The 27,604-nt window shown below is 48.1% G+C and overlaps 1 protein-coding gene across 1 annotated transcript in view; it reads right to left on the reverse strand.

The window, feature by feature from the left end:
* Window positions 1-20,898, reverse strand: part of LOC119465330 (uncharacterized) — a 42,430-nt gene extending 21,532 nt beyond the window's left edge. Inside the window, exons 1-3 of the mRNA XM_049655329.1 lie at window positions 20,609-20,898; window positions 5,517-5,609; window positions 1,491-1,614 (exon numbers count right to left, since the gene is read on the reverse strand). Coding sequence (XP_049511286.1) covers window positions 1,491-1,614; window positions 5,517-5,561 — 169 coding nt within the window. The 5' untranslated portion in view covers window positions 5,562-5,609; window positions 20,609-20,898. The remainder of the gene's footprint in view (window positions 1-1,490; window positions 1,615-5,516; window positions 5,610-20,608) is intronic.
* Window positions 20,899-27,604: the final 6,706 nt, after the last annotated feature.

Consider the following 27,604-nt stretch of genomic DNA (forward strand, 5'->3'; position numbering starts at 1 on the left):
TGTGTCTGACAAAAGTGTGGCGCCATCTGTAGCACCTTGGTTGCGCCGGTTTGCTTCGCAACAAGTTCGATCCCCGTCACTTGCTTAGAGAGACTATCATTGCGGTGGCGAGATCCGTTGATACGTGTTTAGGACGCAAAATGGTGTTTCTGTGGGACAAGGTGACAACATTCTGATGGATGGACGGTGGCTTTTTTCGCCCTAGAGGTGTTTTTACTGTGGAATTGTCGGTACATGATCAAGTTTTGTGGCGGAATTTAGGATTGTTCCCTGAACCACACATGACGTAATTTTAGGCATTGATTTCCTTCGGATGTGTGGTGCACTGTTGGCTGCAAAACTGCATAGATGTATTTGAGTGGCCGTCTTCCTGATGGACTCATGGTAAATTCGATCAAGAAAGGCGGTGTGTCCCAGGTACTCGAAGAGGCTGTTGTCTCGACCTTTTGTGGTCTGTGCATTCTGGTCGATGGTTCAAACGTTTACCGCGAAGAGTTTGACGTGGCAGTGTATCTTTTCATTTGCATTGCACAAAAAAGAAATGGATTTGTGCTCTACTGTGTAGTGTTCGAGCTCAAGGAGCGTACTAGACTATGGACGATTATGTGTCCGAGCAGAACACTACGACTCTGCGCATGTAAAATTCCGGTTAATTTTGTGCTTCAATGCAAAAAGCGACGTTTTGTGAAGAACCTAACTGGAACGCCAATGCACTTCTCTGCAAAGTTCGGGGATTAATATCTCGAAACTGGTGTCATCCCGAGAATTCGTTGCAAGTGGATCCGCCTTGCGAACTCCACGGCTATAATTTGTAAATTGCAATATGGGCCATCAGGTAATTAGTTAAAAACTTAATTAGTGAATTTCAGTTAATTATTCGATTATGCATTTCAATTTCTTGTGGAAGCAATGTCCGCCTCTTCGAGTAGGCCAGCTCATGAACTAGAATTGTGCTATCTGCCGCAGGCAACCTTTAAGAATTTTTGAAAGCGTTCCCTGAAACACCCGGCATATATACAAAGTAATGATTGAACTTTCAGGCAATAATGCTAAACGTTCGCGTTAATGGCAATAAAAGTCTTAGTACAAATTCATTTTTCCCGGGCTAAGCTACTGCTGTATTTTTAATATTGCCTACTCTTTTGTTGAGATGTAGTTACGGATGGCACATCTGAGTGCATGATGGAAAGTAGGTTACAGTTCAACACTCTCCTTTGGGTTTTCAATTGTGCGTATTTAAAATTCCTCCGTGTTGCTATCCTACACTGTATGTGCATTCACATAGGCGTCCAGAAGAGTTTTATGCTGACTTCTGTATCAGCATTTCCACATAAAGATCATGTGGCCATGTGGACCACGTTACTCTTTTTATCTCTCCCTTCAAAACTGCAAAAAGTTGGCGCGTTTTTTTTTTCTGAGTTAGACAAAGGAAGCTAATATTTCCCATATTCAATTAACAGAGACGAGCGGTAAAAGAGCTGAGGGCTTACTTTCAGCAGACGTGTATGTTGACTTATGTAGAATTTCGCTGATCCTATGTGCAGAGCCGCCATCACTTGATCGGCTCACCACCTCAAGTGGAACGATCTTGAGGTGATGATTGAGAATTCCATACTGAAATGTGTAAGAATGTACGGAAGACACGTTTCCCTTACGCTCAACATCACGTAAAAAACGCAACACCTTATCCAATATGATCGAGTAGTGAAAGGTGTGATTTCATTTGCAAAGAGTTTTGGTAGGATTTACTACCCTGGTTTGTCGCCACGCTTAAACGATGACGTTCAATATAGAGTATATTGTGCTACATAGATACACACCTCACAATGCACTAAGTTTCGTAAATGGCAATGCTATTTTGGTGCAACTGTAATTCATAAACCAAAATACCATGCCAACCTAAAATAAAAATTAGGTTATAGGGGCTACGGAATAATGACAAATGACGAGGCAACCTGAACGACCCATCACTGATCGACCATATATACGGAAACGCATAAAGCGAAAACCTCTTTTGTGATGGCAAGCACTGCATTACATCTTTTTCTCATAAGTATTCGAGTATTCATGAAACCGCATATACTCCATCTCAGGCCCTGCTGCAAATATCGGTGAACATAAGGCTTTCGGATAAGGCACAGAAGTTGGTGGTGATTCTGGTTTGAGAATTTCCTAATGTGATCAGAATTCTTCGTGTACTTGGCGCATATTGTAGGGGCTGACAATCAGTCATTGTCCGTCCGTCCGTCCGTCCGTCCGGCCGACCAACCGACCGACCGACCGACCGACCGACCGACCGACCGACCGACCGACCGACCGACCGACCGCCTGACTGACTGACTGCCTGTCTGTCTGTCTCTGTTTATCTGTCTGTGTCTCTAACTTATATGGCGCCAACTTGCGTCACTGGCTGCGTGTATTTCATGGTCTAATGGGTCACGCGTAGGGTTGCTGTATTTAGGGAACAGTGTTCGAAGCCAACCGTTGGACCTACTTGCGTCACAGGGTTTGTGTCACGTCGTCTGTTCAACGAACGTAAATCCAACTTTGGTCAGTGAGTAGGTGGCACTAGATATGTGCAGCTCTTCCATAAACCTATTTGACGCTAACTTGTTAACTGGCCATAGGAAATTGCGTGGTTGCCGCTCTTCAATTAAAACAATATATATATTTTTTTTTTTATTTTTTCCTGGTGCACAGTGCTATCGGACCCGCGCCCTGCGCATAAATTGGGGTGGCCCCGCTAGATGGCGTCGACTGTGCAACAGAGAGGCCTGAGAGATCAAAATTTAGCATAGAAAGCTTTTATTGGAAAAAGGCAGCAGAAAATGTCCCTAACAGCACGGCAGCAGGACCCGATGAAATACCAATACAGCTAATCAAAAACCTCGGTCCAAAAAGCAAGGCACTGCTGACTAATGCCATAGAGCAAATGATTAGAACAAAGAATATTCCCGTTGGATGGCGTGAAAGCAAGATGAATCTCATCTACAAACGCAAAGGAGATAAGGATAAGACGAGCTCGTACAGGCCAGTTACAGTAACGTCGGTGATATATAGAATGGCAATGCAAGCCATAAAATTAGAACTGTCGAAGTGGGTGGAGGAAAACGGTGTATTGGGGGAACTACAGAATGGGTTCAGGCCAGGCAGACGCTTAGAAGACAATATGTTTGTACTAACTCAGTGCATAGAGATTTCAGTAGCTCAGAAAAGACCTTTATGGATAGCATTTCTAGATATTAAAGGAGCTTATGACAACGTAGACAGGGAATTGTTGTGGGATAATCTTCAATACGAAGGCATAGATGACGATTTCGTGGAGCTGCTGAGGGAGATATATCGAGACAACCAAGTACAAGTGGCATGGGAAGGCCGAAAAGGAAATGATATGGTGGGAATTCACCAAGGATTGAAGCAAGGATGCCCTCTGTCACCATTGTTGTGCACGCTTTACGTCAAGGGCATAGAAAGACGACTGGAAAACAGCGAATTAGGTTTTGATTTATCCTACATGTGTAATGGACAAATGGTGCAACAGAAGGTCCCTGGACTGATGTACGCAGACGACATTGTGCTACTAACGGACAATAAAAAAGATTTACAGATACTTGCGAATATCTGTGGGAACGCAGCGACAAATCTAAGCCTTAAGTTTAGCACAGAGAAATCAGGGATTATGATCTTTAATGAACACACGAGTAACTTCGTGGTGTCAATTCAACAGCAAGTAATACCCATAGTGAAGCAATATAAGTACCTCGGCGTACTTATAAACGAAGGAAAGAATTACTCAAGCAACCACCAAGATAATCTGAAAATAAAGGGGAAGCGGAATGCAGCAATAATGAAACACAGAGCACTGTGGGGCCACAATAAGTATGAGGTGGTGCGTGGAATCTGGAAAGGAGTAATGGTGCCAGCGCTAACATTCGCAAATGCCATTATATGCTTAAAATCTGATATATTGGCGGGTTTGGAAGTTAACCAAAGATCAGTAGGCCGGTTGGCTTTGGGAGCATACGGTAATACGACAAATGAGGCAGTGCATGGGGACATGGGTTGGGCCTCTTTTGAAGTCAGAGAAGCACAAAGCAAAATTAGTTTTGAAGAAAGGCTCAGGAACATGGATGAAAATAAATGGGCGGCTAAAGTGCACAAGTATCTCTACATGAAAAGCGTGGACACAGAATGGAGGAAGAGGTCAAGGAAGTTGGCAACCCAGTACAGGATAATCGAAACTGTAAATAGACAACCAGGGGTCATCAGAAAGAAAGTGAGAGAAATAGAGACCGTGAATTGGATGCAAAGAATGGAAACGAAAAGGACAATGGAGATTTACAAGAATGAGAAGAAAGAAATTAGAAGGGAAAATCTGTACGATAACACAAAGGGCAGTGCCTTGCTATCTGAGGCTCGAGCCGGTTGCCTAAGGACGAACACATATCGGAACAAATATTCGGAACTAGATGAGGCATGTGTATGCTGCAGTAAAGATCCAGAGACCACTCAGCACATCCTAATGGAATGCGACGGGATCCACCCAGCGAGAACCGTAGGTAACGTGCAACTCCCAGAAGCGCTTGGGTTTAAAGTGGAAGGAAACATAAACAGATCAGCCGTAGAGATCAGCAAGAGACGATTAGAGTACTGGTGGAAAAAAAGCAGGGAAAAGATGGATACGACCTCATCTCTTAAAATCATAGGCAGCGGTACAAGGTAAATTTTTGAAAAAGAAAAATAATGAGAGGTATACAAAAATGCTAGATAAAGAAGATGTATAGTTTATCTGATTAAATCAAGCAGGCTAGGTGACTATTTGTCGCCGCCCCGTTTCCAAGGGGATGCCAATAAATCATCATCATCATCATCATCGAAGTGCTAGATAGTAGCATGGCTACACACGTTTGGGCATTGGAAATATCATCTGAAACTGCATTACTTCAATGCCAAGCGCATTACCTTCGCTTGTGAGCTTCGCCTCATCGCCTATATTGTATAAACTTACACATTTGCTCCATGTCATTGTCAGTGTCCTTTTTATCCACCTTGCCGTGTTCTTTTAGCTATATTTGTTGAAAAACTTACTTTGAGGATGTAAATATTTCAAAATGAAATTTAATCGCTGCTTGCGTGTGAATAGTTAAACGAGCATCCCATGCTAATGGATATAACTATTATTACTAAAAAAAGTGTGTACCTCTCTTTTATGTGCCGTCTGAGCGCCTTTCACCACAAAAGATGCATAACCTACACACCCAATTTTCCATCCTAATGGTGAATACTTAATGCACACACGTAGACGAGATGAAAAGTAAGCGACAACGAATGGGCGGAGCCCGTATAGAAGAGATAGTCTGTGCGGTTTCGGTACGCAACTCTTGATAAGTCAGTGACTATGTTAGGAGGAATCTATGGGGAATACGCAAAAGAGAATTCGCGAAATTGCTTCAGCGAAAGAAATACAGTCGTGATTTATCAGGATTGAATGTTTGAGTTCGCTTTTCCAATCTTACCACTTGCACGCCACTCTGTACTCGGTCCACAATGAGAGATGACATATGCGTGGTATCTTCGTACAAGTTTCGTTCGAGCTCTTCTCTGTTGAACTAATAAAAAGAATTTCCGCAAAACAAATGTGAGCAGGAGAAGGTCTACCATTTCCCCTTACAAAATATTACTATCTAGGAACGTAAGTACATTGTTATTTGTTAAGGCGCCATTGGCGGGACGCTTCTCGTCTCGAAAAAAAGAGCTCTAGAGATGAGCTGGGTTGCCGCGTTCTGATGACGGGTTCATGACCAAAACGCCGTGTATTTTCGATGCCGCGCTCAGGCTTCACGACGGTGATACTAGATGGCGCCACAGTCAGAAAGCCTGCGCGTAATGCTCTATCGCTCAACGAAAGTGCCTTTGACTAGTATGGGCGTTGGCAAAAATTTATCCCGTATCTCTTTGGTACGACATTCCCTGCAATTATTGATTTCCTGTACTTGCCAAAGATCCTGCCGAAAGACTTGGTGGTTGAGCGTTACGATTGCAACAGTATACATTCCCATTCGTGTACAAATCTGGACATCTACGCATGAATGCGGACTGTTGGTCTCACCACGGTAATGGAACCACCACCGCCCTTAGACGCCGACTTCGACGTCTGCGTTATATGTATTTTTGATGATTCGAAATTGGAGGGGAACAGTGCCTTGATCCTTGTCTGCACTTCATCATAGATTGTTTGCGCACTACAACCCCTGATCGTTCATTTCGCCTGTTCACACTGCCCTATGAAACAGTTTACACACGGAATTGGCATTCCGGTGGCGCCTATCTATTCTTGATTGTTTGTGTGCACCTTCGGCCCTCTGTCCAAATGCTACTCTACGATGCACCTGCAGGTAGGTATCCAGGTGTTACCCGTACGTAAGACCAAGTCCGGCACTGTTTTCACGTTTGTTTAAGATGGCGGAACATTTATAGGAGTGGTAACATAAATTACAATTTGCCCTACTTATAACCTAAAGGCTACCAAGATTACAATAGCACTGCAATAATTGCACTGGCTTTCTTTCAGTAGGATGTATGTGTAGGTACATTACAACACAATACTGTTGCGCAAAAGCGTATATTTACAAATATTTACAAGACAGCTGAGTAGCACAGGCGCAACAGCAGCTAGCCAAGATGGCGAAGACCGACATGTACCTCTTCTTCATTGGTGCTGGCCTAATGCTGTATGCTTCTTCTATCTCGCGGCATTACCCCCCGCGCGAAAACACTCACACCAACTAAGCAGGTCATAATGCAGCATCAGCATATGGGTTATACGGCTTTAGCCGAACAACGTGAACTACATCAGTCTGGACCGGCGCAGAAGGTAACATTGGCTTTGCTGGTGCAATATCATACGTCACGTCCGTAACTTGGCACAAAATGCGATAAGGACCGTGGTAGCGTGGCAGAAGCTTCGCTGAGAGACCAACGCGTTGAGTTGGCTACCAGAAGAGCACTAAAAATCATGGAGCGTAATATACAACCTTATAACGGCAATTGTAACGGAACTTATGTGACACCTGCTACATTGCAAGGCGGTTACGCGCGACATGACGCGCAGCGTTCCTCGTTGCGATGGCATCTTGCACGTACTCCGATGTTTGTTGTGGAGCGGCTGGTAGTAAGGTATCCATGGGTGGTGTCAGTTCATGGCCAAAAATAAAATAAAACAGTGAACAACCTTCAGTATCGCGGTGTGACGAATTATAGGCGAATGTAACAAAGGTTATTGTAGTCGCGGTAATCAGCTGAAACGTGCATGGAGAGCATCACGGTTATGGTGAGATTCAGTCGTTCGGTGAGCCGTTTGTCTGAGGGTGATAGGCAGTGGTTACTTTGTGCTTTTTGGAACATGAGCGGAGCAGGTCATCAATGACATGGGAGAAGCAGTAAGGACCGCGATCGGGGATCACTTGACAAGAAGCTCTGTGATACAGAATCGCATCGTGGAGAAGGAAGTGTGCAATATCGGTAGCACAGCTGCTTGAAAGTGCGCGCGTAATAGCGTAGCGCGTGGCGTAGTTCGTGGCGTAGTTCGTGGCGACAGTGACCCATTTGTTCCATGATGCTAACGTAGGAAAATGTCCAAGCAGATTGAGGCCGACGCGGAAGAACGGCTCTACCGTATATCGATAGGCTGAAGAAGGCCGGCGGGCAGCGTCGGTGGCCTCTTGCGTCGCTGGCACAGTTCGCAGCTGCCAACACACGTACTTCTTACGGAGCGATAAAGGCCAGGTCAAAAGAAACGACGCCGCTCGCGGACATAAGTGCGTGTTACGCCAAGATTCCCTGTTGTGAATTCGCCGTGAAACTGCTGGAGGACTGTAGAACGCATGTGGGAGGGCACCACCACTAAGCGTTCTGGGGCTTTGGGGCATACACTGTGGCGGTATAAAGTTCCTTTACGTAAGATAAACATCCGCGCGACTTGCCAGAGGCCCCGGAGCTTAGATGGTTGATGATGGGACGTACAGCCGGATCACGCCGCTGTTCATCGCCGAAATCAAGAAACTGAGATATAGAAAGAACATATAGGCATCGGTGTCAAGGTTGGTGCTGTCGGGTGGATCCACGGGATAACGGGTCAGGCAGTCCGCATCCTGATGTAATTGGCCAGACTGGTGCACGACGAAAATTGAGTACTGTTGTATACGCAAAGCCCAGCGTCCAAGCCAGCCTGTAGGATCGTTCAGCGAGGAAAGCCAGCAGAGCGCATAAGGGTCAGTCACGACCGTGAATGGGCTGCCAAAGAGGTACGGCCGAAATTTGGAGATGGCCCAAACAAGCGCAAGGCACTCACGCTCGGTAATTGAGTAATTGCGCCCACAGCGACTGGCGTACGCTATGACGCAGTCACGACCATGCTTGCGCTGGGTAAGGACGGCTCCGAATCCGTATCCACTGGCATCCGTCCGAACTACCGAAGGAGCAGATTGGTCGAAGTGCGCCAACAGAGCAGAAGTCGTCAGAAGGCGGATGTGCGCAGAAAACTAATGAGCTTCTCGATGTCCACAGAATAAATCCGTATCTTTCTTGAGAAGAGTGGTGAGCGAATGGGCGCTCTCAGCGAAATTTTTGAGAAAGCAAAAGATGTAAGAACTTAAGCCAATGAAGGAGCGAACGTATTTCGTTGAGCAAGGTACAGGGAAATGCTTCACGGCGCGATATTTTTATGAGTCAGGTCAGATTCCTACGCCATTAACAAGGTGACCGAGCATTGTTATATCGCGGCGACCAAAATGGCACTTGGATGAGTTAAGGTGAAGACCGGCGCTGCAGAACACTTGGAGGATGGCCGAGAGGCGCTGAATATGGCTGTCAAATGTCGTTGAGAAAACAATAACGTCATCTAGGTAATATAAGCAGGTCGACCATTTGAAGCCACGAAGGAGCGAATCCATCATGCGCTCAAATGTGGCTGGCGCATTGCATAGACCGAAGGGCATAATTTTAAATTAGTATAGCCTGTCAGGTGTAACAAAAGCGGTCTTCCCGCGGGCCATAGGATCTACGACAACCTGCCAATAGCCACACCGCTAGTCGATGGACGAAAAATAACTCGCTCCATGGAAGCAGTCGACGACATCATCTGTGCTTGGCCACAGATATACGTCCTTCTTAGTGATATTGTTAAGGTGTCTGTAATCGACCCAGAAACGCCAGGGGCAATCTTTTTTTGACGAGCACAACTGGAAAGGCCCACAGGCTACACGAAGGTTCTATATAATGTCTTTTGCCGCCATCTTGTCGACTTCTGTCTTTGTCATTGCCCATTCAGCAGCAGAAACGCTATATGGACGGCGATGAATAGTGTTTGCGTCGCCGGTGTCGATTCGATGCATGACAACCGTTGTCTGGCCAAGTGGGTGGTTGTCGAAGTAAAAAAAAAAATCCTGTTACGACGCTAACACACGGCAGAACTCATCAGCATGTGCAGGTGAAAGGTTCGCGGCTATCAATTTGTTGAATGCACTGGTGCGCAAGTTGATTGGATCCTGCTGCGTACGTCAGACTTGAAGGGCCTTCAGATGTTAGCATCGAGATCTTACAGTCATTGTGAGATGACAACGTTGCAAGCTCAATTCGCGAAGGTAGAACACGGGCTGATAATCCAAAGCAGAGCACAGGCAGATAAGCTTCGTTGTTGAAAGTTTCGACAACCACGTGTGGTACGGTCACATTTTGTGCCAAGACAACGTCTATAAAAGGAGATGCAACGTAATCCCCGTCAGCGACAGCCGAAGAGGACGTCAAATCAACATGAGTAGTGGATTGGGGCGGCAATCTCATGAGCTACAAAGAACATAGTTGCGTAAGATTAGCAGCAAAAGTCTCGAGGGGGAGGGGGGGCAGAAGGGAGTTCCAGTTGAAGGACACTGGTGCCGCAGTCGACGAGGACTGAATGCGTGGAGAAAAAATCAATGCGCAAAGTCACGTCGTATGGGCACTGCTCACACAAGAAGCTGAGCGCTCGTCCGATGGCCAGACAGAGTAACGCGGGCAATACACTTTTCAACAGCAGTAAGTGTCCTTCCTTCGGCGACTCTTACTGTACGTTGCACGGCATGCAGGTGTCAGGCCTTTCATCAGCTTCTCACGGAGACTAGCGCTCATCCCCGAGATCTGCGCACCGGTGTCGATAAGGGTCGTAACAGTAACACCGTCGACATGAACTTCGAGCAAAATAGAGCTGGTAAGGACAGTCAGAGGAGGGTTTCGAAGCCAGCTCAAGAATGCAGCGTCACCTGCGGGCGCTGCACTCGTTAGTTTTCCGATGCGTAGCGTCCAGAGTTTGCAGGCAACGGGAAACGGCGGGCTTGCGGTGAGCAAGATCGGCGGGCGCCCGGCGGTGGTGACCTGCTATATACGTTGGTGCGAGTGTCGACGTCGGGCGTGTCGATCGGTGGAGAGTGTGGCGAAGTTGCATGGGAGTAGCCTTCAGGACGAGGGCTCTGGGTGCTGCAGCCAGTCGGCGACGTCCGACGGCTCCAGCAGTCCCACGAAATATGCCCAACTCGAGAGCACGCGAAACATATTTAGTGATCATCCTATATGCTCCCCTCAGCGGGATTGCGGGTTTGCGGTATCGCGAGTAAAAGGGCTGTTACTTCGGTGCGACTGGTGGAACTGGTAGTGTGACTGATGCGAATGGGGGCACGCGAACAATGCAGACAAAGGAGAGTCCCAAATTAGCGACCTCCTGTCGAACCACAGCTTGAATCAATGAAACCATAGGCTGGTTGGCCGTTGAGACATCGGGCACGAGAGGTGCTGGTGACATTGCTTCTAGTTCACGAAGAACGATCCGTGTAAAACTGTTCGAAAGCGGTGATTTCAAAGTCGATAGTGGTTCTCCGCAGGATGACGGTGCGGTAGTATTGGGGAGTCTGGTGAATTGCTAGGCGATACAGCGCGATTTTGCTTGTTCCAATCCCCGACACTCTTTCACAATAGCATCCACGGTGGTTCAGTTCCTGAATACTAAGAGGTTGAATGCGTCATTGGCGATTCCTTTGAGTATGTGCCCGATCTTGTCCGCTTCGGACATGTTACCATCTACTTTACGGCAAAACGCTAGAATATCCTGAATATACGAAATGTGTGATTCAGTAGATGACGGCGCGCGAGAGCGAAGTTCAGCTTTAGCGGCTAGCTGACGAATAAATCAGTTTGTCTTTGCATATGAGCCAGCTCGTCAGATCGTGATCATGCGTCTCGTATCAGACGCACGCGGTACCTTCATGATAAAATACCACATTCGCCAGCATAAGCGTATCGTCCCACCTGTTCTGTTTGCTGACACGCTCATACCATGCAATCAAATCTTCGACGACCACGTCATCTGTGCCGCAGAAGGTTCCCGGATCTTTTGGTAGCGATAGGATGACAGACGGTGGGGATGGCTGCTGCATGATAGGTTCCGGCGCGGTGCGTGTAAGGTCCATCTTAATAGGTCGTGAAGCTTGGAACGAAAAGTGTGCCAAAACCTATCGCCAGAGATATCAGTTGGTGGTGCACGATTGAAGCGCGACTAGGTGAGAGGGGACAAACACTGAAACTAGGAAACCTAATATTTAAAAAAATTGTTCGAAAACTTTTCATCAGAATACTGTCATACGGGTAAATAGTTCGTTTCAAATATTTTTGCTGTGCCAAAACCACAAATAACAATTTTGTTTCTATTTCCCAATTTATTAGTTCGTTCATGGTGACCCCTACCAACCAATGATTCTGGCGCAAGACTTCACAAGACTGTGCAAACAAGCTATTATGTGGTGCGGAATGGCGTTGCTCACTAGATCGCAGCGGCTTCATCCGAGTTTTTCTTTTTTTTATTTCCTTCCGTGTTTGTTCACAGTGTGGTGGGCGCTTCTCTTCAAATTTTGCATGGCCTATCGCTCGGCATTCATTGGCGAAAGGTGTGAGTGCAGCTTTTTTGTTATCATGCAAGTTCACGGCTGCGGCATCCAACGCGCTGTGTCTCGTCGTGACGATAACTGCGGAACGACCCGCGAAGAAACGTCGCGCTGTGGTCGTTCACTCTCCGTAACACAGGCTCTGAGTGTCCGACGGGACGCAAAATTAGTAAGTCAAATGTTTTCTAAATGATAAAGTGGCGCAATCTTGTCTTGTCTGATAACCGTTGGATATGAATACATGGTGTCTTACGGAATCGCGAATGATTCTGTTTAAAGGTTTCACATATGTTGCTATACATAACGACTGTGTGCTTTTTATTCCTTGAAACAAATTTTGCTTGGTGAATTATATTGGTTGCATTATTCTAGACGAATAAAAGTGAAGTAACTGTCATTTATTTCCATCCTTTTCGCACACCTTCCTAAGGTTCCTACTGGAGTAAACTTATTGCCGTCACTAACAGCCGAATTATGATGACATTAAGACATACGCGACTCCTATAGTTTAATGACACGCTGGCGCTTCAGCTGAGGCGGGTCGCAGCCTCAAAAAAGAAAACGAACTGCTGGCGTAGTGGTATAAATGCCGGACGCTGAAGAAATTCAAACATTCGCGCCAAATAGCCTAAGACGTTGATGTCACTGCCATTTCCGGTTGTGACGTCACTTTATATTGTGACGTCACAGTAAGGGCGGACCTTTATTGACCCCGAAAGACAACATGGCGAAGAAGGGCGGAGTCCACAACCAGCCTGAACAGCATGGAGGAAGGAAACCCCAGGAGAGGCCCTGGCCAGCACGGACGTATTGGAGAAGGTGTAGGGGAAGTCACGTGCTGTTTTTCGTAAATGGGACGGGTACCCCAAATGTCAACGTTGTCATGGCAACCGCGCTCCTGAAGCTTTCGCTGCTGCTCTCGGTCTCGAAAAGTGAGATAAGATTTTTCCGCCGGTGTCTTTCCCACAGCACCTTTTGTTCGCGAGAAAAGGTGACTTTGGAGTGTGGTGTGTAACCTTGAAAGTTGTGTTTTGGGTCTGTGAGTGTGAGTGTCGGCCAGCAACAGATACACTCAAGCAATCACGACGCGGGTCTTTGTTGTCTTCTTCAACGTGCCACGGAAAAACACAGGAGCGCGTCTGCTTCCCTAAAACTGCTACAAAAGTTTTGTAGGATTTGTTTTGACGCGCATCAGGAGCACACACTTCCGGCGGCTCGTAACAATGCAAGTTCAAAGTTCGCGCCCATCTGCTCCGGCGAGCTGAAGAACCCCTGATTGGAGGCGCAAATAGAGGTGGCACACCAACATGGCTGCACTTCCGGCTTCAAAAAAGTGACGTCAGGGCCTCTCCTATTTTGTTTCTTTCCTCCATGCTGAACAGCCTCCAACACAGTCCACACTGATGAAGCTGAGGGACACACCCATGATGATGATAATGTACAGATGATGAAGAAGTGCACAATAAATGCCCACACTAATTTCCCTCGCGCGAAAGCGGCCATCCTGGCCGCTGCCTAGAGGTACGGGGAACGCCGCGTGAAGGGCTTCATGCGAGAAACGTGGACCACTTCGGTAGAGCGGCAATGGCGGTCAGTTGAGGAAACAACAGCGGTCACTCGATAATTAACTGGAGATGTCATTTCCAGGACCGTGTAGGGGCCAATAAACTGACACTGAAACTTCTCCCACAATCCAGGAGTGCGAAATGGTGTCCAGAGCAGCACATCATCGCCAGACTTGTAGAATACCACACGATGATGTGCGTCATAATGATCCTTGCGGTCCCGCTGTCTGGCTAAGGTGTTGACGCGGGCACGCTGGCGACAATGGACGAGGCGTGAAACCTATCCTTCGCAGGAAGATCGAGATGGACTGACAGGGGCAGAGAAGAAAGAAACATCGAGAAAGGAACTGGGTGAACGGCCATAAACAAGGTAGAATGGCGAGTAACCGGTTGTGCGTTGAACGGCGGTCTTATAAGCGAAGGTGACGAACGGCAAAATTGTGTCCCAGTTTCTGTGATAGGGTTGAATATAGGCGGCTATCATGTCAGAGAGCGTACGATGAAACCGCTCAGTCAGGCCGTTGGTCTGAGGATGATAACTTGATGTAGTCTTGTGAGTGGTGCCAGAGGCTTTGAGAACTTCGCCTACCAGTTGGGAAAGGAATGTCTTTCCGCGGTCGCTCAGAAGGACACGAGGGGCGCCATGGCGCAGGATTATCGATTTAAGAATGAAGGCAGCGACTTCGGAAGCCGATGTTGAACTTACACAAGCTATTTCGGCATAGCGCGTCAGGTGGTCGACGGCTGTCACTATCCATCGCCTACCGGTGGAAGTCATGGAAAGTGGCCCATAGAGATCGATGCCAACAACCTCAAATAGTTCCGCAGGACATGAGACTGGTAGTAGTTGCCCGGCAGGAGCTGATGTTGGACGTTTGCGACGCTGACAAAGGGCGCAGGAAGCGACGTATCTCGCCACACTGGTAGACAGGCCAGGCCCGCAGAAGCGACTTCTTATGCGGTCGTAAGTTTTCTGGATGCCAAGGTGGCCAGCAGTCAAATCGTCATGAAAGGCCTGTAGGACACGCGCACGAAGGCAACGAGGTAGCACGGCCAACCAGCGTCGTCCATCAGGATTGTGGATATGGCGGTACAGCACGGAGTTTTCCAGCTTAAATCGTGTCAGCTGTCGACGAAGCCGGGCGTTAGGCGGGCGCGAAGCTCCACGAAGGTGGTCTATAATACGGCGACACTACGAGTCAGCGAGTTGTTGAGACGAAAATGATTCATGGTCGTGCGAAGTCAGATGATCAAGAATGGCGAAGGACAAAACCGCCGTAGAATAGACGTCAGTTAGTGCGTCACTGGAGGTGGTGGCGGAACCATTGATGAGTGCGGCTGTAGGAAACGGGAAGCGAAAATGAGCGTCTGCGTCTTGGTGCTTCTTACCAGACTTGTAGATGATTTCAAAGTCATATTCTTGCAGACGAAGAATCCAGCGACCAAGACGCCCGGACAAGTTCTTGAGTGTGTAAAGCCAGCACAAGGCGTGGTGATTCGTCACGATGGTAAAATGGCAACCGTGGAGATAAGGACGAAATTTCTGGACGGACCAAACGACAGCGAGGCACTCCTGCTCGGTGATGGTGTAGTTCTTCTCGGCAGGTGTGAGCACGCGGCTGGCATACGCAACGACTCTTTCACGCGAAGAGCAGTCTGGCTGGAGGAGCACAGCACCAATGCCATGGCCGCCTGCATCCGTGTGCAAGAGTGTGGGTGCAGTCTCATCAAAATGACACAGGACAGGTTCAGATGTGAGAGCGCCCTTTAGCTGGTCAAAGGCAGATTCACATTCAGGTGACCACACGAAGGGAGCACCAGAACGCAGTAAGTGGTGTAAAGGTAGAGCTATAGAGGCGAAATCGCGAATCGGCGAAAATCGGAAGCGATGCCGAGGAAACTGCGTAGGTCCTTGGTCTTTTCTGGACGAGGAAAGTGAAGCACCGCCGAAATCTTGTCAGGATCAGGTCGAATATACCATCCTTGCCTACAGTATGACCTAAGACCTTGATCATCTTGCTTGCAAACTGGCACTTTTTGGTGTTGAGTTGATGACCAGCACTGGCTATGCACGTGAGAACCTCGTCGAGACGTTGCAGGTGCTGTGCAAATGTCGACGAGAAAATAACGATGTCATCCAGATAGCACAAGCCGGTCTTCCACTTCAGCCCACGCAGAACGGTGTCAATCATGCGGTCAAAAGTTGCGGGAGTATTGCAGAGGCCGAAGGGCATGACGTTGAACTCGTAAAGACCATCTGGTGTTGCAAACGCTGTTTTTTCTTTGTCGGCTTCGTGCATCGGAATTTGCCAGTAACCTGAACGCAGATCAACACTGGAGAAGTACTCGGCACCTTGCAGGGAATCGAGGGCATCGTCAATGCGAGGCATGGGGTACACATCCTTGCGCGTGATCTTGTTCAGCGCTCGGTAATCTACATAGAAACGCACGGAGTCATCTTTTTTTCGGAACAAAACAATGGGAGACGACCAAGGGCTAGCAGAGGGGTGAATTATCTCACGTTGCAGCATGTCGGCGACGTTTTGCTCAATAATTTTGCGCTCAGCTAGAGACACGCGATACGGCCGGCGACGCACGATGGATCTGCCGTCTGTCTGAATCCGATGAGCTGTGATGGTCGTCTGTCCCAATGTTGAAGAATGGGCGTCAAATGAAACTTCATGCTTGTTCAGCAAGGCAAGGAGTTTTTGCGTCTGCGAAGGGGTCAAGTCCAAAGCTGATTACAGCAGCAAGAACAGAGGTAGAGGCAGAATGTCCAGCAGAAGGGATTTAAGAGGGAGCAGCCTTGAGGGGAACGACGGAGAGATGCTCTGAATCAACAACGCAAGCCAAAGTGGTGCCTTTAGGGAGTAGACTTTTCTCAGATGTGGTCTTCTTTGCTGCTCGAAGCGCAGAACAATTATCAAACCTAACTAGGCCTGAAACAATGGCTATCCTTTTTGTGAGCCAACGCGCACAAGGTAACACTAACACATCGCCATGGTCGATGACGTTGGACGAGATGGTCAGAATTTGCTGACAGCCTGGAGGTAGCTCGGTATCTTTTGCAGCGAGACGACGAAGTAGCTGCTACGGTTCATCGCCGAGCGAATAGTCGGTGTCGGTCATACGTACGACACCTTGCCCACAACATATAGCAGCAGAAGCAGAGGCAAGGAAATCCCATCCTAAAATGAGCTGGTGGGAGCAGGGCGACAGCACAGCAAATTGTATAGTGGACGATGCCATCGATGAATACGCGCACTGTACAAAATACGGAAGGGCGGATTGTTTTCCCTTGAGCTGCAACAAGCGCGGGTCCATCAAAAAGCGTCGTAACTTTCCTGAGACGCCTACACTAATCGGAATGTATAACAGATAAAGTCGCACCGGTGTCCACCAAAGCTTCAAGGTGCACACCTTCAACAAACACGGACACCATATTACAAGGGCGCGCTGGAGGAATTGTAGTCCTGTCGGTGAATGTAGTTTTTCCTCCGAAAACTGCATTACTTAGTTTTCCGGGCGGCGGTCAGAGGTGAATGAGGCAGGCCGAAGCGGTGAGGAGGAGCGGCGGAAGGGCGAAGGTGATCGACGTCTGGTGGTGCGGTAACCATTCGGCGTCTCGGTCGTTGCGGGCGGAGATGGGGAACGGCGCGGAGGGGAAGCGTAACGACGGCTTTGGTAAGAGACCCCACCAGCATACACATCGCGTTCAGACAGGTCGTACCCGCGACGCTCATCTTGTTGGCGCTTGCGGCAAAAACGTGATATATGGCCGCGATAACCGCAGTAATAACAGGTAGGACGAGATGGTCGCCAAGGCGGGTAGTAAGGGGCGCTCTGTGTGCTATGAGATAGTGCGGTCAGGTGGGGCGATGACGGCTCAAGTGGTAATGAGGGGACATTGGCCGGAGGAGCGACAACATCCAGCGTGTATGTGGGTAGAGGCAACGTTGGACGTACACTAGTTGGAGGCGCGGCAGCTACATGCGCGTATGTTGGCACGGTGCGAGGGACCGGAGGGTCCACATGCGCAGAGCAGGTCATTGACGCAAGTTTCTCTCTGATGACGTCGCGCAAAGCTGCACCAGAAGGCTGAGCAGGAATCAGTGGAGGTGACAAGCCAAGTGAGTTCAGTTCTTTGCGTATGATCACCCGGATCATCATACGCAAGTCAGGGTCTGCCGCAGAGCGGTGTTCGCTGAAGTCCGGCTGCAAACGTACGGACTCGAGCTCGTCGACGCGCTGGCACGTCAAGACGATATCAGCGACAGTAACCGGGTTCTTGACGGCGAGCGCGTTGAAGGCCACAGTCCCAATACCTTTAAGAATGTGGCGTATCCTGTTTGACTCAGCCGGCGCGTTTGACTCAGCCAGCGCATCATTGACACGGCGACAGAGTGCAAGCACATCCTCGATGTACGATGTGTAGGACTCGCCGGAATGTTGTGTGCGAGCATCCAGAGTTTTCTTCGCAAGGGCGGAGCGAACCGCCGGCGTGCCAAAAACTTGCCGAAGTTGCTGCTTGAAGTTCGTCCAATCGGTGAAATCAACCTCATGGTTGAAAAACCATGTCTTCGCCACACCGGTCAGGTATAACGAGACATGGCGGAGCTTGTGGGGATCATCCCACCGATTAGCAGAGCTTACGCGCTCGTAATCATCCAACCAGTCCTCAGCATCTTCACCACGAAGACCAGCGAACCGATGAGGATCACGCTGGTGGCCGCTGATGATCACAGAAGGTGCGGCTTGTGAAGACGGGATGGTTGGGGTAGAAGCACCAGGCTGCTCGTCCTGCGACATGCTGACGGACAGTGGGCACAAGCGGCGACCCGAACGAAGCTCCAGGGAGTAGGCCAGGGGCGTAGAGGACGGAGAACCAGGAAGCACCTCCACTACTTGTGACGTCACAGTAAGGGCGGACCTTTATTGAGCCCGAGAGACGACACGGTGAAGAAGGGCGGCGTCCACAACCAGCCTGAACAGCCTCCGACACAGTCCACACTGATGATGATGCGCCCGCACACGCGATGAAGATGAGGGGCACATGATGATAATGTACAGATGATGAAGACGTGCACAATAAATGCCCACAATATATATATATATATATATATATATATATATATATATATATATATATATATATTGCTTGCTGTTAGTTGTCCCCTCGATACGTAGATGGCGACCGTTGCGACGAGCCGCCATTTTCTTGACATGTGGGCTTCTATGGAAGCTACGCTACCAGTCTACCTTGGTGCGTGCTTTATTGGCCATCGCCGAGGGAACAACGCGCCGACCGCTTCGGAGTTCCGTGCTTGAGCGATAATGATGAACAGGCAGCATACCCCGCACCTCCAGCTGAAAGTTTGCTCTAAATGCGTGTATTTACAAATATATACAAGGCAGGCCAGAAGTACAGATCTAACAGCAGCCAGCCAAGATGGCGAGGATCAACCTCTGCCTCTTCTTCATTCGTACCGGCATAATGCTCTATGCTTCTTCTTTTATCTTGCGTCAATATAAATATCTCTAGGAGTTTTTTTTGCATATTGTTTCTTGAATCCTAATTAACCGTCTGTCGAGGGTTTCACACTTCTGTCGAGCAGTTGATTTTATGTTGTGTCTATAATTTCCACAAAGTTGAATAAGTGAGTCGGTTCGACTCAATTATTTGAACAATTTTAAAGGCTATCAGTAAATATTACACATTTGAGCCAAAACTATAGAATTGAGATGACGGTTTTTATTGGACATAATTCAGTTCATCGAGTATAAAAAGGAAAACCCAGCTTCAAAGTCACCATTTCAATAACTGGCGCTTGCCTCTACCATATTTCTTCGAAGACTGTCATAATGCGTTTGCTAATGGGTAACTGTTTCTAACGTTCTGAATTTATTTGATTATAATTAACCTTAGTATTCCTAAACTACCAATTTCTGTACAATACTGTGACAATGTCATGACTAAGAGGCACGCGGCCCGAGAGAAGAAAAAGAAGACGATTTGAACGAAGCGTTCCGAACGGCACGAGACCTCGAGGCACGTGTCCCAAGGTGTAATCGAGGGTGAAGAGACGCTGAGCGGTGATTATCGACGTGGTTCTGGGCCAGGAAGGTCGCATCGTTAGCACCGCACTGGCGACGGCAGACTTGGATGCTCGGTCGTGTCCGTGACGCTGGCAGTCCAGGGTGCGGCCGTAGACCTCGGCGAAGTTCGAGTGAGGCTCCTTGGACAGGCTGCAGCCTGTCACGGCAGGGCTGGGCACTCCATAGAGGATCCCCCTTCATCTGCAGACCAGCGCGTTCGGTAATCCCCGGGGTTCCATGTCGGCGCTCCCAGAAGTTGCGGCGTACCTCGGTGTTAGGCCTGACCAGGGCCACGTCCCCGATGGAGTTCGGGACACCGGCATTCGAGTTGAACAAGTTGATGGGCCAAAATCAAGGCAGCAACGATTATGCGACAGTCGGCATGAGCAACGGCATTCAGAAAGACCCTACAAGTTTCCGGCCGGGAAGATACGTGCAACAACGAACTCAGTAAGAATGATCCATTCTTGTAGCGTCGCAGTCTGAGACTAGTGTTGCCTGACTTTCACAGATCAGACGCCACGGACTAACATTGGCGGAAATAAGGACATCATTAGTGATGATTTGTTAGGTTGTATATTTGGTAGTATTTATTCATTGTGTTCTAGGTTGAGTCAGTTTTTATTTTGAGGTTTTGGGTTTCCGTGAAATTAAAATCTGCTTGCTGTGTTGCCATGCCTCTCCCAACCTCGTCTCTCGTAACACCCGCACGCCGCTGAGATCGGTGACAAAAACACGCGACACACAACTAGAAAAATGAAGTGACAATAACGCGCACGTACTTGAATATTTTTAGGACATTGTTAGAGACGGTATGCTCCCATCGAGGCAATTGTTTTCTGTTATGACCTTTTCATTTAGGGTGAAAACTTTGTACAGTGTTTCTTGTGTAAATAATCTTTTTTGGGGGGAAGTGTGCTTTATAATCACTGTAATATTGTTAACCGTTTATAGCAGATTGCTTAGGTGATGTTTGCTTACGAGTGTTGCGGTGGAATGTTCAAATGATGAGACAAAATGTAAATGCTTCGCCAATATAGAGCTCTTTTCGAGAGTGAGAGTCAGACCAGGATGAACGTGCAAAATAAGACGGTCATCGTCTGCCCTGCTTTCCAGAAGTTTCGGGTACACGACAAAGCCTGCAAGAAAAAAAGGAGATGTGTTGTTTAGTTCTCTATACAAATTTTATGTGAACATTCGGTCAAGTTGTATGTTTTCTAGATTAAGCTTTGAACATTTGTACTTTATTAAGTGCATCAAATGTTTTCTGACCGGTTTAATCAGGAAAGTTTTATACCATAGAGACCGATACAAGCTTGTGGGAGTAAAATAAGTTGACCAGAACTCCAATGCTTTATATCGCATAATTTCAGGAAAGTGTCTTAAAATGGCATCAAGTCAAATGATTTATCGTCATTATCATTATCAGCATATATTTAGGCCCACTGTGAGTAGGAAGACCTCTCTCTGTGGCCTCGATTTATCCCTGCTTCACGCTAGATGAATACAATTTCCTCCTGCAAATTCCAAATTTAATCGCCTCACATGATTTTCTTCTGTTTGCCACTGCGCTTCCCTTCGTTGCCAGCCATTCTGTAAGTCTAACCGTACACCTGTTATTTGCGGTACGCCTTACATTGCCTCCCCAGCTGCATCTCTTTCTCCAAAATTCAACTACAATATTGTCTACTGCCGTTGTTAGGACCGGTAGAATGCAATGCCTGTACACTTTCATTTTCAACTACAGTGATAAGCTTCCAGTCTTTATGTGGTAATGCCTGCCGTTAAGCAGTGCAACCCAATTTTATTCTCCCGTAGGGAACATCCTCATCACCAGAGTCCCTTGTAAGAAATTGACTTATATAAACGTACTCTTGTACACACTCTAGCTGCTTACTAGCGATCCTGAATTCTTGTTTCTTTCTCAGGCTATTGAACATTACCTTTGTCTTTTGCATATCAATATGCAACCGCACTCTTACACTTTCTCGGTTAAGGACCTCAATCATTTTTTTGCTATTTATCTCCACTTTTACTGAACAGGACAATGTCGCAAGCAAAGCAAAGGTTGTGGAGGGTAGAGATATTCGCTGTTGATTCTCACTCCTACGCCTCCCAAATCAAAATAGCTTGAATACTTCATCTAAGCATGCAGTGAATAGCATTGGAAAAATTGTGTCTCCATGCCTTACCCGTTTGTTGATAGGTAATTTGGAGAACCAAGGTAGCTGTGGAACCTTTGTAGATATTTTTCAAGATAATCAAACATGCCCCCTGTTCTCCTTTATTACTCAATGCCTCCATGACTGCGGGTATCTCTACTGAATCAAATGCATTGGCATAATTTAAAAAAGCAGTATGAAGAGGTTGATTGTACTCCGCAGATTGCTGAGTTATTATAATAATGGCATATATATGATACATTGTAGTGTATATCTCTTTGAAGCCAGCCTGTTTTCTTGGTCGGTGAAAGTGAAGTGTTGCCCTGATTCTATTGGAAGTTATCTCGGTGAATATTCTGTAAAATAGTGACAGCAAACTAATGGACCTATGAGTCTTCAATTCTTTAACGTTCCCATTCTTATGGATAAGTATAATGTTGGCATTCTTCTTTGCGTGTAAAGGACGGCAAACTTTCAAGCATAATATCTCTCTATCTTTATATAAATCAACTCTTACTGGACCTTCTCCGGCCTTTTTCTCCTGGACATGTGTTGCAAGGCCCTTCTAACTTCATCGTTAGTTATGAACGTTGCCTTTGTATCCTGTTCATCACTGCTTCTACTGAAGGTTATGTGACTGCTCTGCGTCAGTACAGAATCATTCGGCTGCTTTAACTGTATCATCCAAATTGCTGATGACATTACCTAGCTTTTGTTTCACTGCAGGCAGCTTGCACTGTTCTATGCCAAGTTTTTTTTTCGTCATTGGCTTTAGGCTGCGGCCACATTTTGCGGCATCTGCACGTTAAAGAACCCCAGGTGGTAAAAATTAATCCCAAGCTCTCCACTACGCCGTGCCTCCTAATCAGAACTCGTTTTGGCATGTAAAACCCCAGAAAGAAGAAAGACCATTTTACGGCTTCCTGAATCTTTCCGACATTATTATTTCAAATATAGCTTAATTTCTTTTTCGTTATCAGCTTTGACTCATCTCATTCAATGTGTTAGGCCCCTTCATACTTTCTCGTTTCTTTATTATGTCCTTTGTTACTGGGGAGAGCTAATTTAGTGGCTGCATTGGTAGCTTACTTCCAACTTCAACTGCTGTTTCTGAAATCAGCCTAGCGGAGGTTTCAGTCATTACCTCTATGTTATCTTCATCTAACTGTTCTATATATGCATATTTGTTTTCAAACACCAGCCTGAATTCGTGTGTTTTTATCCTTACTGCGTCTACATTGACCTGCTTCTTCTCGACTAATTTGGCTTTTTATCTCTTAAAATTAAGGTAAATCCTAAACCTGACTAACCGATCGTACACTGCCCTTTACCTTATCTGACAATTCTACATCGTTCACTATGCTGGGATCGGCGCAGAGTATGAAAGCTATTTCATTTCTTGTTTCGCCATTACGGCTAATTCACTCTTACTTCCTGTTACTGCGCTTCCTGAATAAGGTATTTAGTAGTCGGAGTTAGAGCACTGCACGGGCTCGGGCTTACCCGAAAGCCCGGGCCGGGCCGGGTAGAGGCGTTTTTTCACGGGCTCGGGCCGGGCTCGGGCACGGCGTGTGCTTTTTGACCCGGGCCCGGGCCGGGCTCGGGTTTTTTGACGCGGGCCCGGGCCGGGCTCGGGCTTTCTGCGAGTCATTCTCGGGCTTCTCAACTCTGAAAAACATGTAGTTTTTGGTCTCGGGCCGAGTTCGGGCCGGGTTCGAGTCGGGCTCGGGCCGGGCTCGGGCTTAAGGTAAAGGGGTGGCGGGCCGGGCCGGGCGGGTAACGTAGATTATTTCCGGGCCCGGGCCGGGCCCGGGTCTCGCCATAAAAGTTTTGATCGGGCTCGGGCGGGCCGCCAAATGTAAAAACGGGCCCGGGCCGGGCCCAGGCCGCAAAAATCGGCCCGTGCAGTGCTCTAGTCGGAGTCTATTCCTTTCCGTGAATTCTACCAACATTTCACCTCTACTATTCCTAGAATTGTTGCCATAGTAGCTTGCTCCCCAGCGTTTCCCCCCACTTTTGCCTTGAAGTCGCCCATGACTACTGTGTACTTAGTCTTCGCCTGTCAAATTGCTTATGCAACATCTTCATCAGTCGGTTTATTCCTTCATCATCATGATTAGTGGTTGGACTGTAAGCCTGTACTAGCTTCAATACACACACATATATATATATATATATATATATATATTGTAACGAGCATACAAGAAGCAGTTGGAAAGAAGAGGAGGACGAAGTGCCTGGTTGCGCGCTCACCATCATCCATCTCCTGTAAATAAAGTCATTTCTGCCCAACTCTCCGTAACAGTTGTGGTGGAAGGTGCTGGGTAATCGACACCCGAAGACGGAGGTTATACCGCAAGTTCTTCGTCGAAGCCGCCGCCTTGCTGGACTTCCACCGAACCCAGCGGAGTTGGAGATGTCCCGCGACGCGGAAGAGCAACGGCCTGTCCCAGCCTCTGCCAGTTCTGCCAGTTCTGCCCAGCAACTACGAGATGCACGTCCCTTCGCCGGAAAACCGGGCGAAGACGTCGATGAATGGCTCATCCATTACAAACGGGTGAGCGCCTACAACAAGTGGAATAGCACTTCCCAGCTTTCCAACGTTGTGTTCTTTCTTACGGATACCGCGTTGGTGTGGTTTGACAACAACGAGGAGACATTCACAACATGGGAAAGATTTGTTTCGCAAATCAAAGAGCGCTTCGGTGACTCCGTGACGAAAAAGAAAAGGGCAGAGCTGACGCTTTCACAACGCGCGCAAGTACCGGGCGAAACATGCATGACCTACATTGAGGAAGTGCTAAAACTCTGCAGGATGGTGGACTCTGGCATGTCCGAGGAAGACAAAGTCGGGCACATCCTAAAAGGAATCGCCGAGGACGTTTATAGCTTTCTGATTGCTAAAGACAACCTGGCCTCTGTCGCCGACGTCATCCGGCACTGCCGCACGTTCGAGCCGCTTAAGACGAGGCGCGTTACGCCGAAGTTTGGCAGATTAGCCAACGTTACGACCGTTGCAAGCATAGATAACGACCAGTCGCTCGATCTTGCTTCAACGATCCGTCAAATAGTTCGAGAAGAGCTCAGCCTGCACTCACAAGTGACTCACCGCGATACTTATCACCCATGCTCGTCCCCAGCTGTTGAGACAACCGTTTCATCCTTCTCCGAGTATCCAGCGGAATATAGACTCCCGCCTCGACAGCCACCACTTGTTTACGAAAGCGGCGCTCCCTCTGACGCTCGATCACGATGGGCAGAGCCACGGTATTATCGCCAAGGCCCCGTGACTTATGATGCCGGGACGCGACCAGAGCAACGTCGACCCAACTACCAGGACCCCAATTACGACCGATACAACCGATCCCAGCGAACACCGGAGGCGAGTTACCCTAGAGAGATCGAACTCGCTTACCGCCCACAGAGAGCAAGCATTGGTTTTGAAGAGTATACAGTGAACCGTGACCCTCCCGTGTGCTACAGCTGCGGTTCCACGGGACACATAGCTCGTTACTGTCGCCAACACCGTCAGCCACGAAGGACACCGCCGATGTTTTCGCCACCTGGAACCCGTACTTCGCACGACCCATGGACCAGTTCACTTCCCACGGACCGTTTCTCGCGCGAGATCAGACGCAGCGATTCGCCAGCGTCTGACCGCAGCCTGACACCACCAATTAACCGTCCTCGTGGTTCTCCGTCCCCTCGGCGCCGTGCATCTTCGCCCCCGCCGGGAAACTAGCATCCGCGGCCGATGGAGGTGAGGTCGCCGGACGGTCTTTGGATGAAATACCTCTGCCTGCTGTGATGATCAAAAACAAAGTGAATGTGCTAGTTAACGGATTGCCGACCACTGCTTTAGTTGATACTGGTGCGAATGTGTCTGTCATGAGCCTCGCTTTCAAGAACCGCCTAGGCCACAAAGTTATGTTTTCATGGGACGATGCCGTTACCTTTCGTGGAGTGGGCGGAGAGTGGCTCCACCCCCTCGGTGTTTGCGCTGTAAGTGTTACGTTGGCTGGGAAAGTGTTTGTGTCGGAGTTTTTAGTCCTTGCCCGCTGTTCGCACGATGTAATTCTCGGCATAGATTTCCTTCAACACTGCGGCGCTTCTGTGGACTGTGGAAATGGTGAAATCCATGTGAACGAGGTGCTTTTACCCGCGCTTTCTGAACAAAGCTCGTGTGACGAAGAAAGGAATACACTCAGTGTGCTTGATGCAGTGCTTGCCCCCTCATGGTGCCTAACGCCCGTTCGTGTTTGTGCAACTACTGTTGGCGCTCCTTGCGTTGACCTCGTGATTAGGCCCATCAGCATTAACTGTGCTAAAAAATGTATACTCGTGCCTTGCTCTGTCGTGTGCTTGACGAGAGGAGTCGCAACGTTGTGGGCGCTGAATTGTTCCGCCACGCCAGTAGTTCTGCCTCGAGGCATGAAAATTGCCCTTTTCGATGAAGCTTCATGCAGATCAATAGCAGTACTCACAGCAGAGCCCGCTCCTGCTTATTCTCCATGCGATTATCGCCCTTCTGAAGAGCTGATTCCCGGTATGATCAGCAAGGCTCTCTGCACACCTGAGCGTCAAGCACTGGTACAAGTCCTATCTCGACATGTTGCTGCATTTGATTTTACCCACGGAGATAAGCCACTTGATTTACCATCATCACGAGCTCGCCACAGAATAGATACCGGCTCAGCACACCCCATTCGCCAGAAGCCCTACCGCGTGTCATCCTCAGAGCGCAAGGTTATCGCAGAACAAGTTAAGGAAATGATGAAAAAAGGTGTTGTTCAAAAGTCGTCCAGCCCATGGGCAGCTCCAGTAATCCTCGTCCGGAAGAAAGATGGTTCCTGGAGATTCTGCGTAGATTACAGACGTCTAAACGCTGTGACGAAAAGGATGTCTACCCACTACCGCGAATCGACGACGTCATCGATTGCTTACACGCTGCTTCTTATTTTTCGACGCTTGATCTACGATCGGGGTATTGGCAAATACCTATGGAATCTAAAGACAAGGAAAAGACCGCATTCGTGACCCCAGATGGCTTATTCGAATTTAATGTTATGCCTTTTGGCCTCTGTAATGCTCCCGCCACCTTCGAAAGATTCATGGATACAATTTTACGTGGCCTAAAGTGGGAGATATGCATGTGTTACTTGGATGATGTTGTAATCTTTGGCCGCACGTTGGAAGAACATAACGCCCGCCTGAGTCTTGTTCTGAGTTGCATCGAGAAAGCTGGACTAGTTTTAAACTCAAAAAAGTGTCGGTTTGGCGAGCGTCAAACATTGGTTCTGGGACATCTAGTCGACAAGGATGGCGTCAGACCCGAACCACCACAGACAGCACGAGAACTTCGCTCCTTCATTGGTCTATGTTCCTATTTTCGTCGTTTTGTACCCCGATTTGCCGATATTGTTCACCCGTTGACATCTATTCTGCGACAGGATGTATCCTTCACATGGACACCGGAGTGTGACGCATCATTCTCGCAACTGAAATTTATACTAACGTCAGCACCCCTCTTGCGTCACTTCGACCCATCTTGCACGACTGAAGTGCACACCGATGCTAGTGGAATCGGAATAGGAGCGGTACTTGTACAACGTCACAACAACGCCGAACATGTCGTTGCATATGCCAGCCGTTGTCTGAGCAAGTCCGAGCGCAATTATACGGTTACGGAGCAGGAATGCCTGGCAGCTGTTTTCGCCGTGCAGAAATTTCGATGTTATCTTTACGGAAGACCATTTAAGATAGTCACCGATCATCACTCTTTATGGTGGCTGGTTGGCTTGCGTGATCCATCAGG

Source organism: Dermacentor silvarum, chromosome 9 (assembly GCF_013339745.2).
Source record: "Dermacentor silvarum isolate Dsil-2018 chromosome 9, BIME_Dsil_1.4, whole genome shotgun sequence".
Lineage (NCBI taxonomy): Eukaryota > Metazoa > Arthropoda > Arachnida > Ixodida > Ixodidae > Dermacentor > Dermacentor silvarum.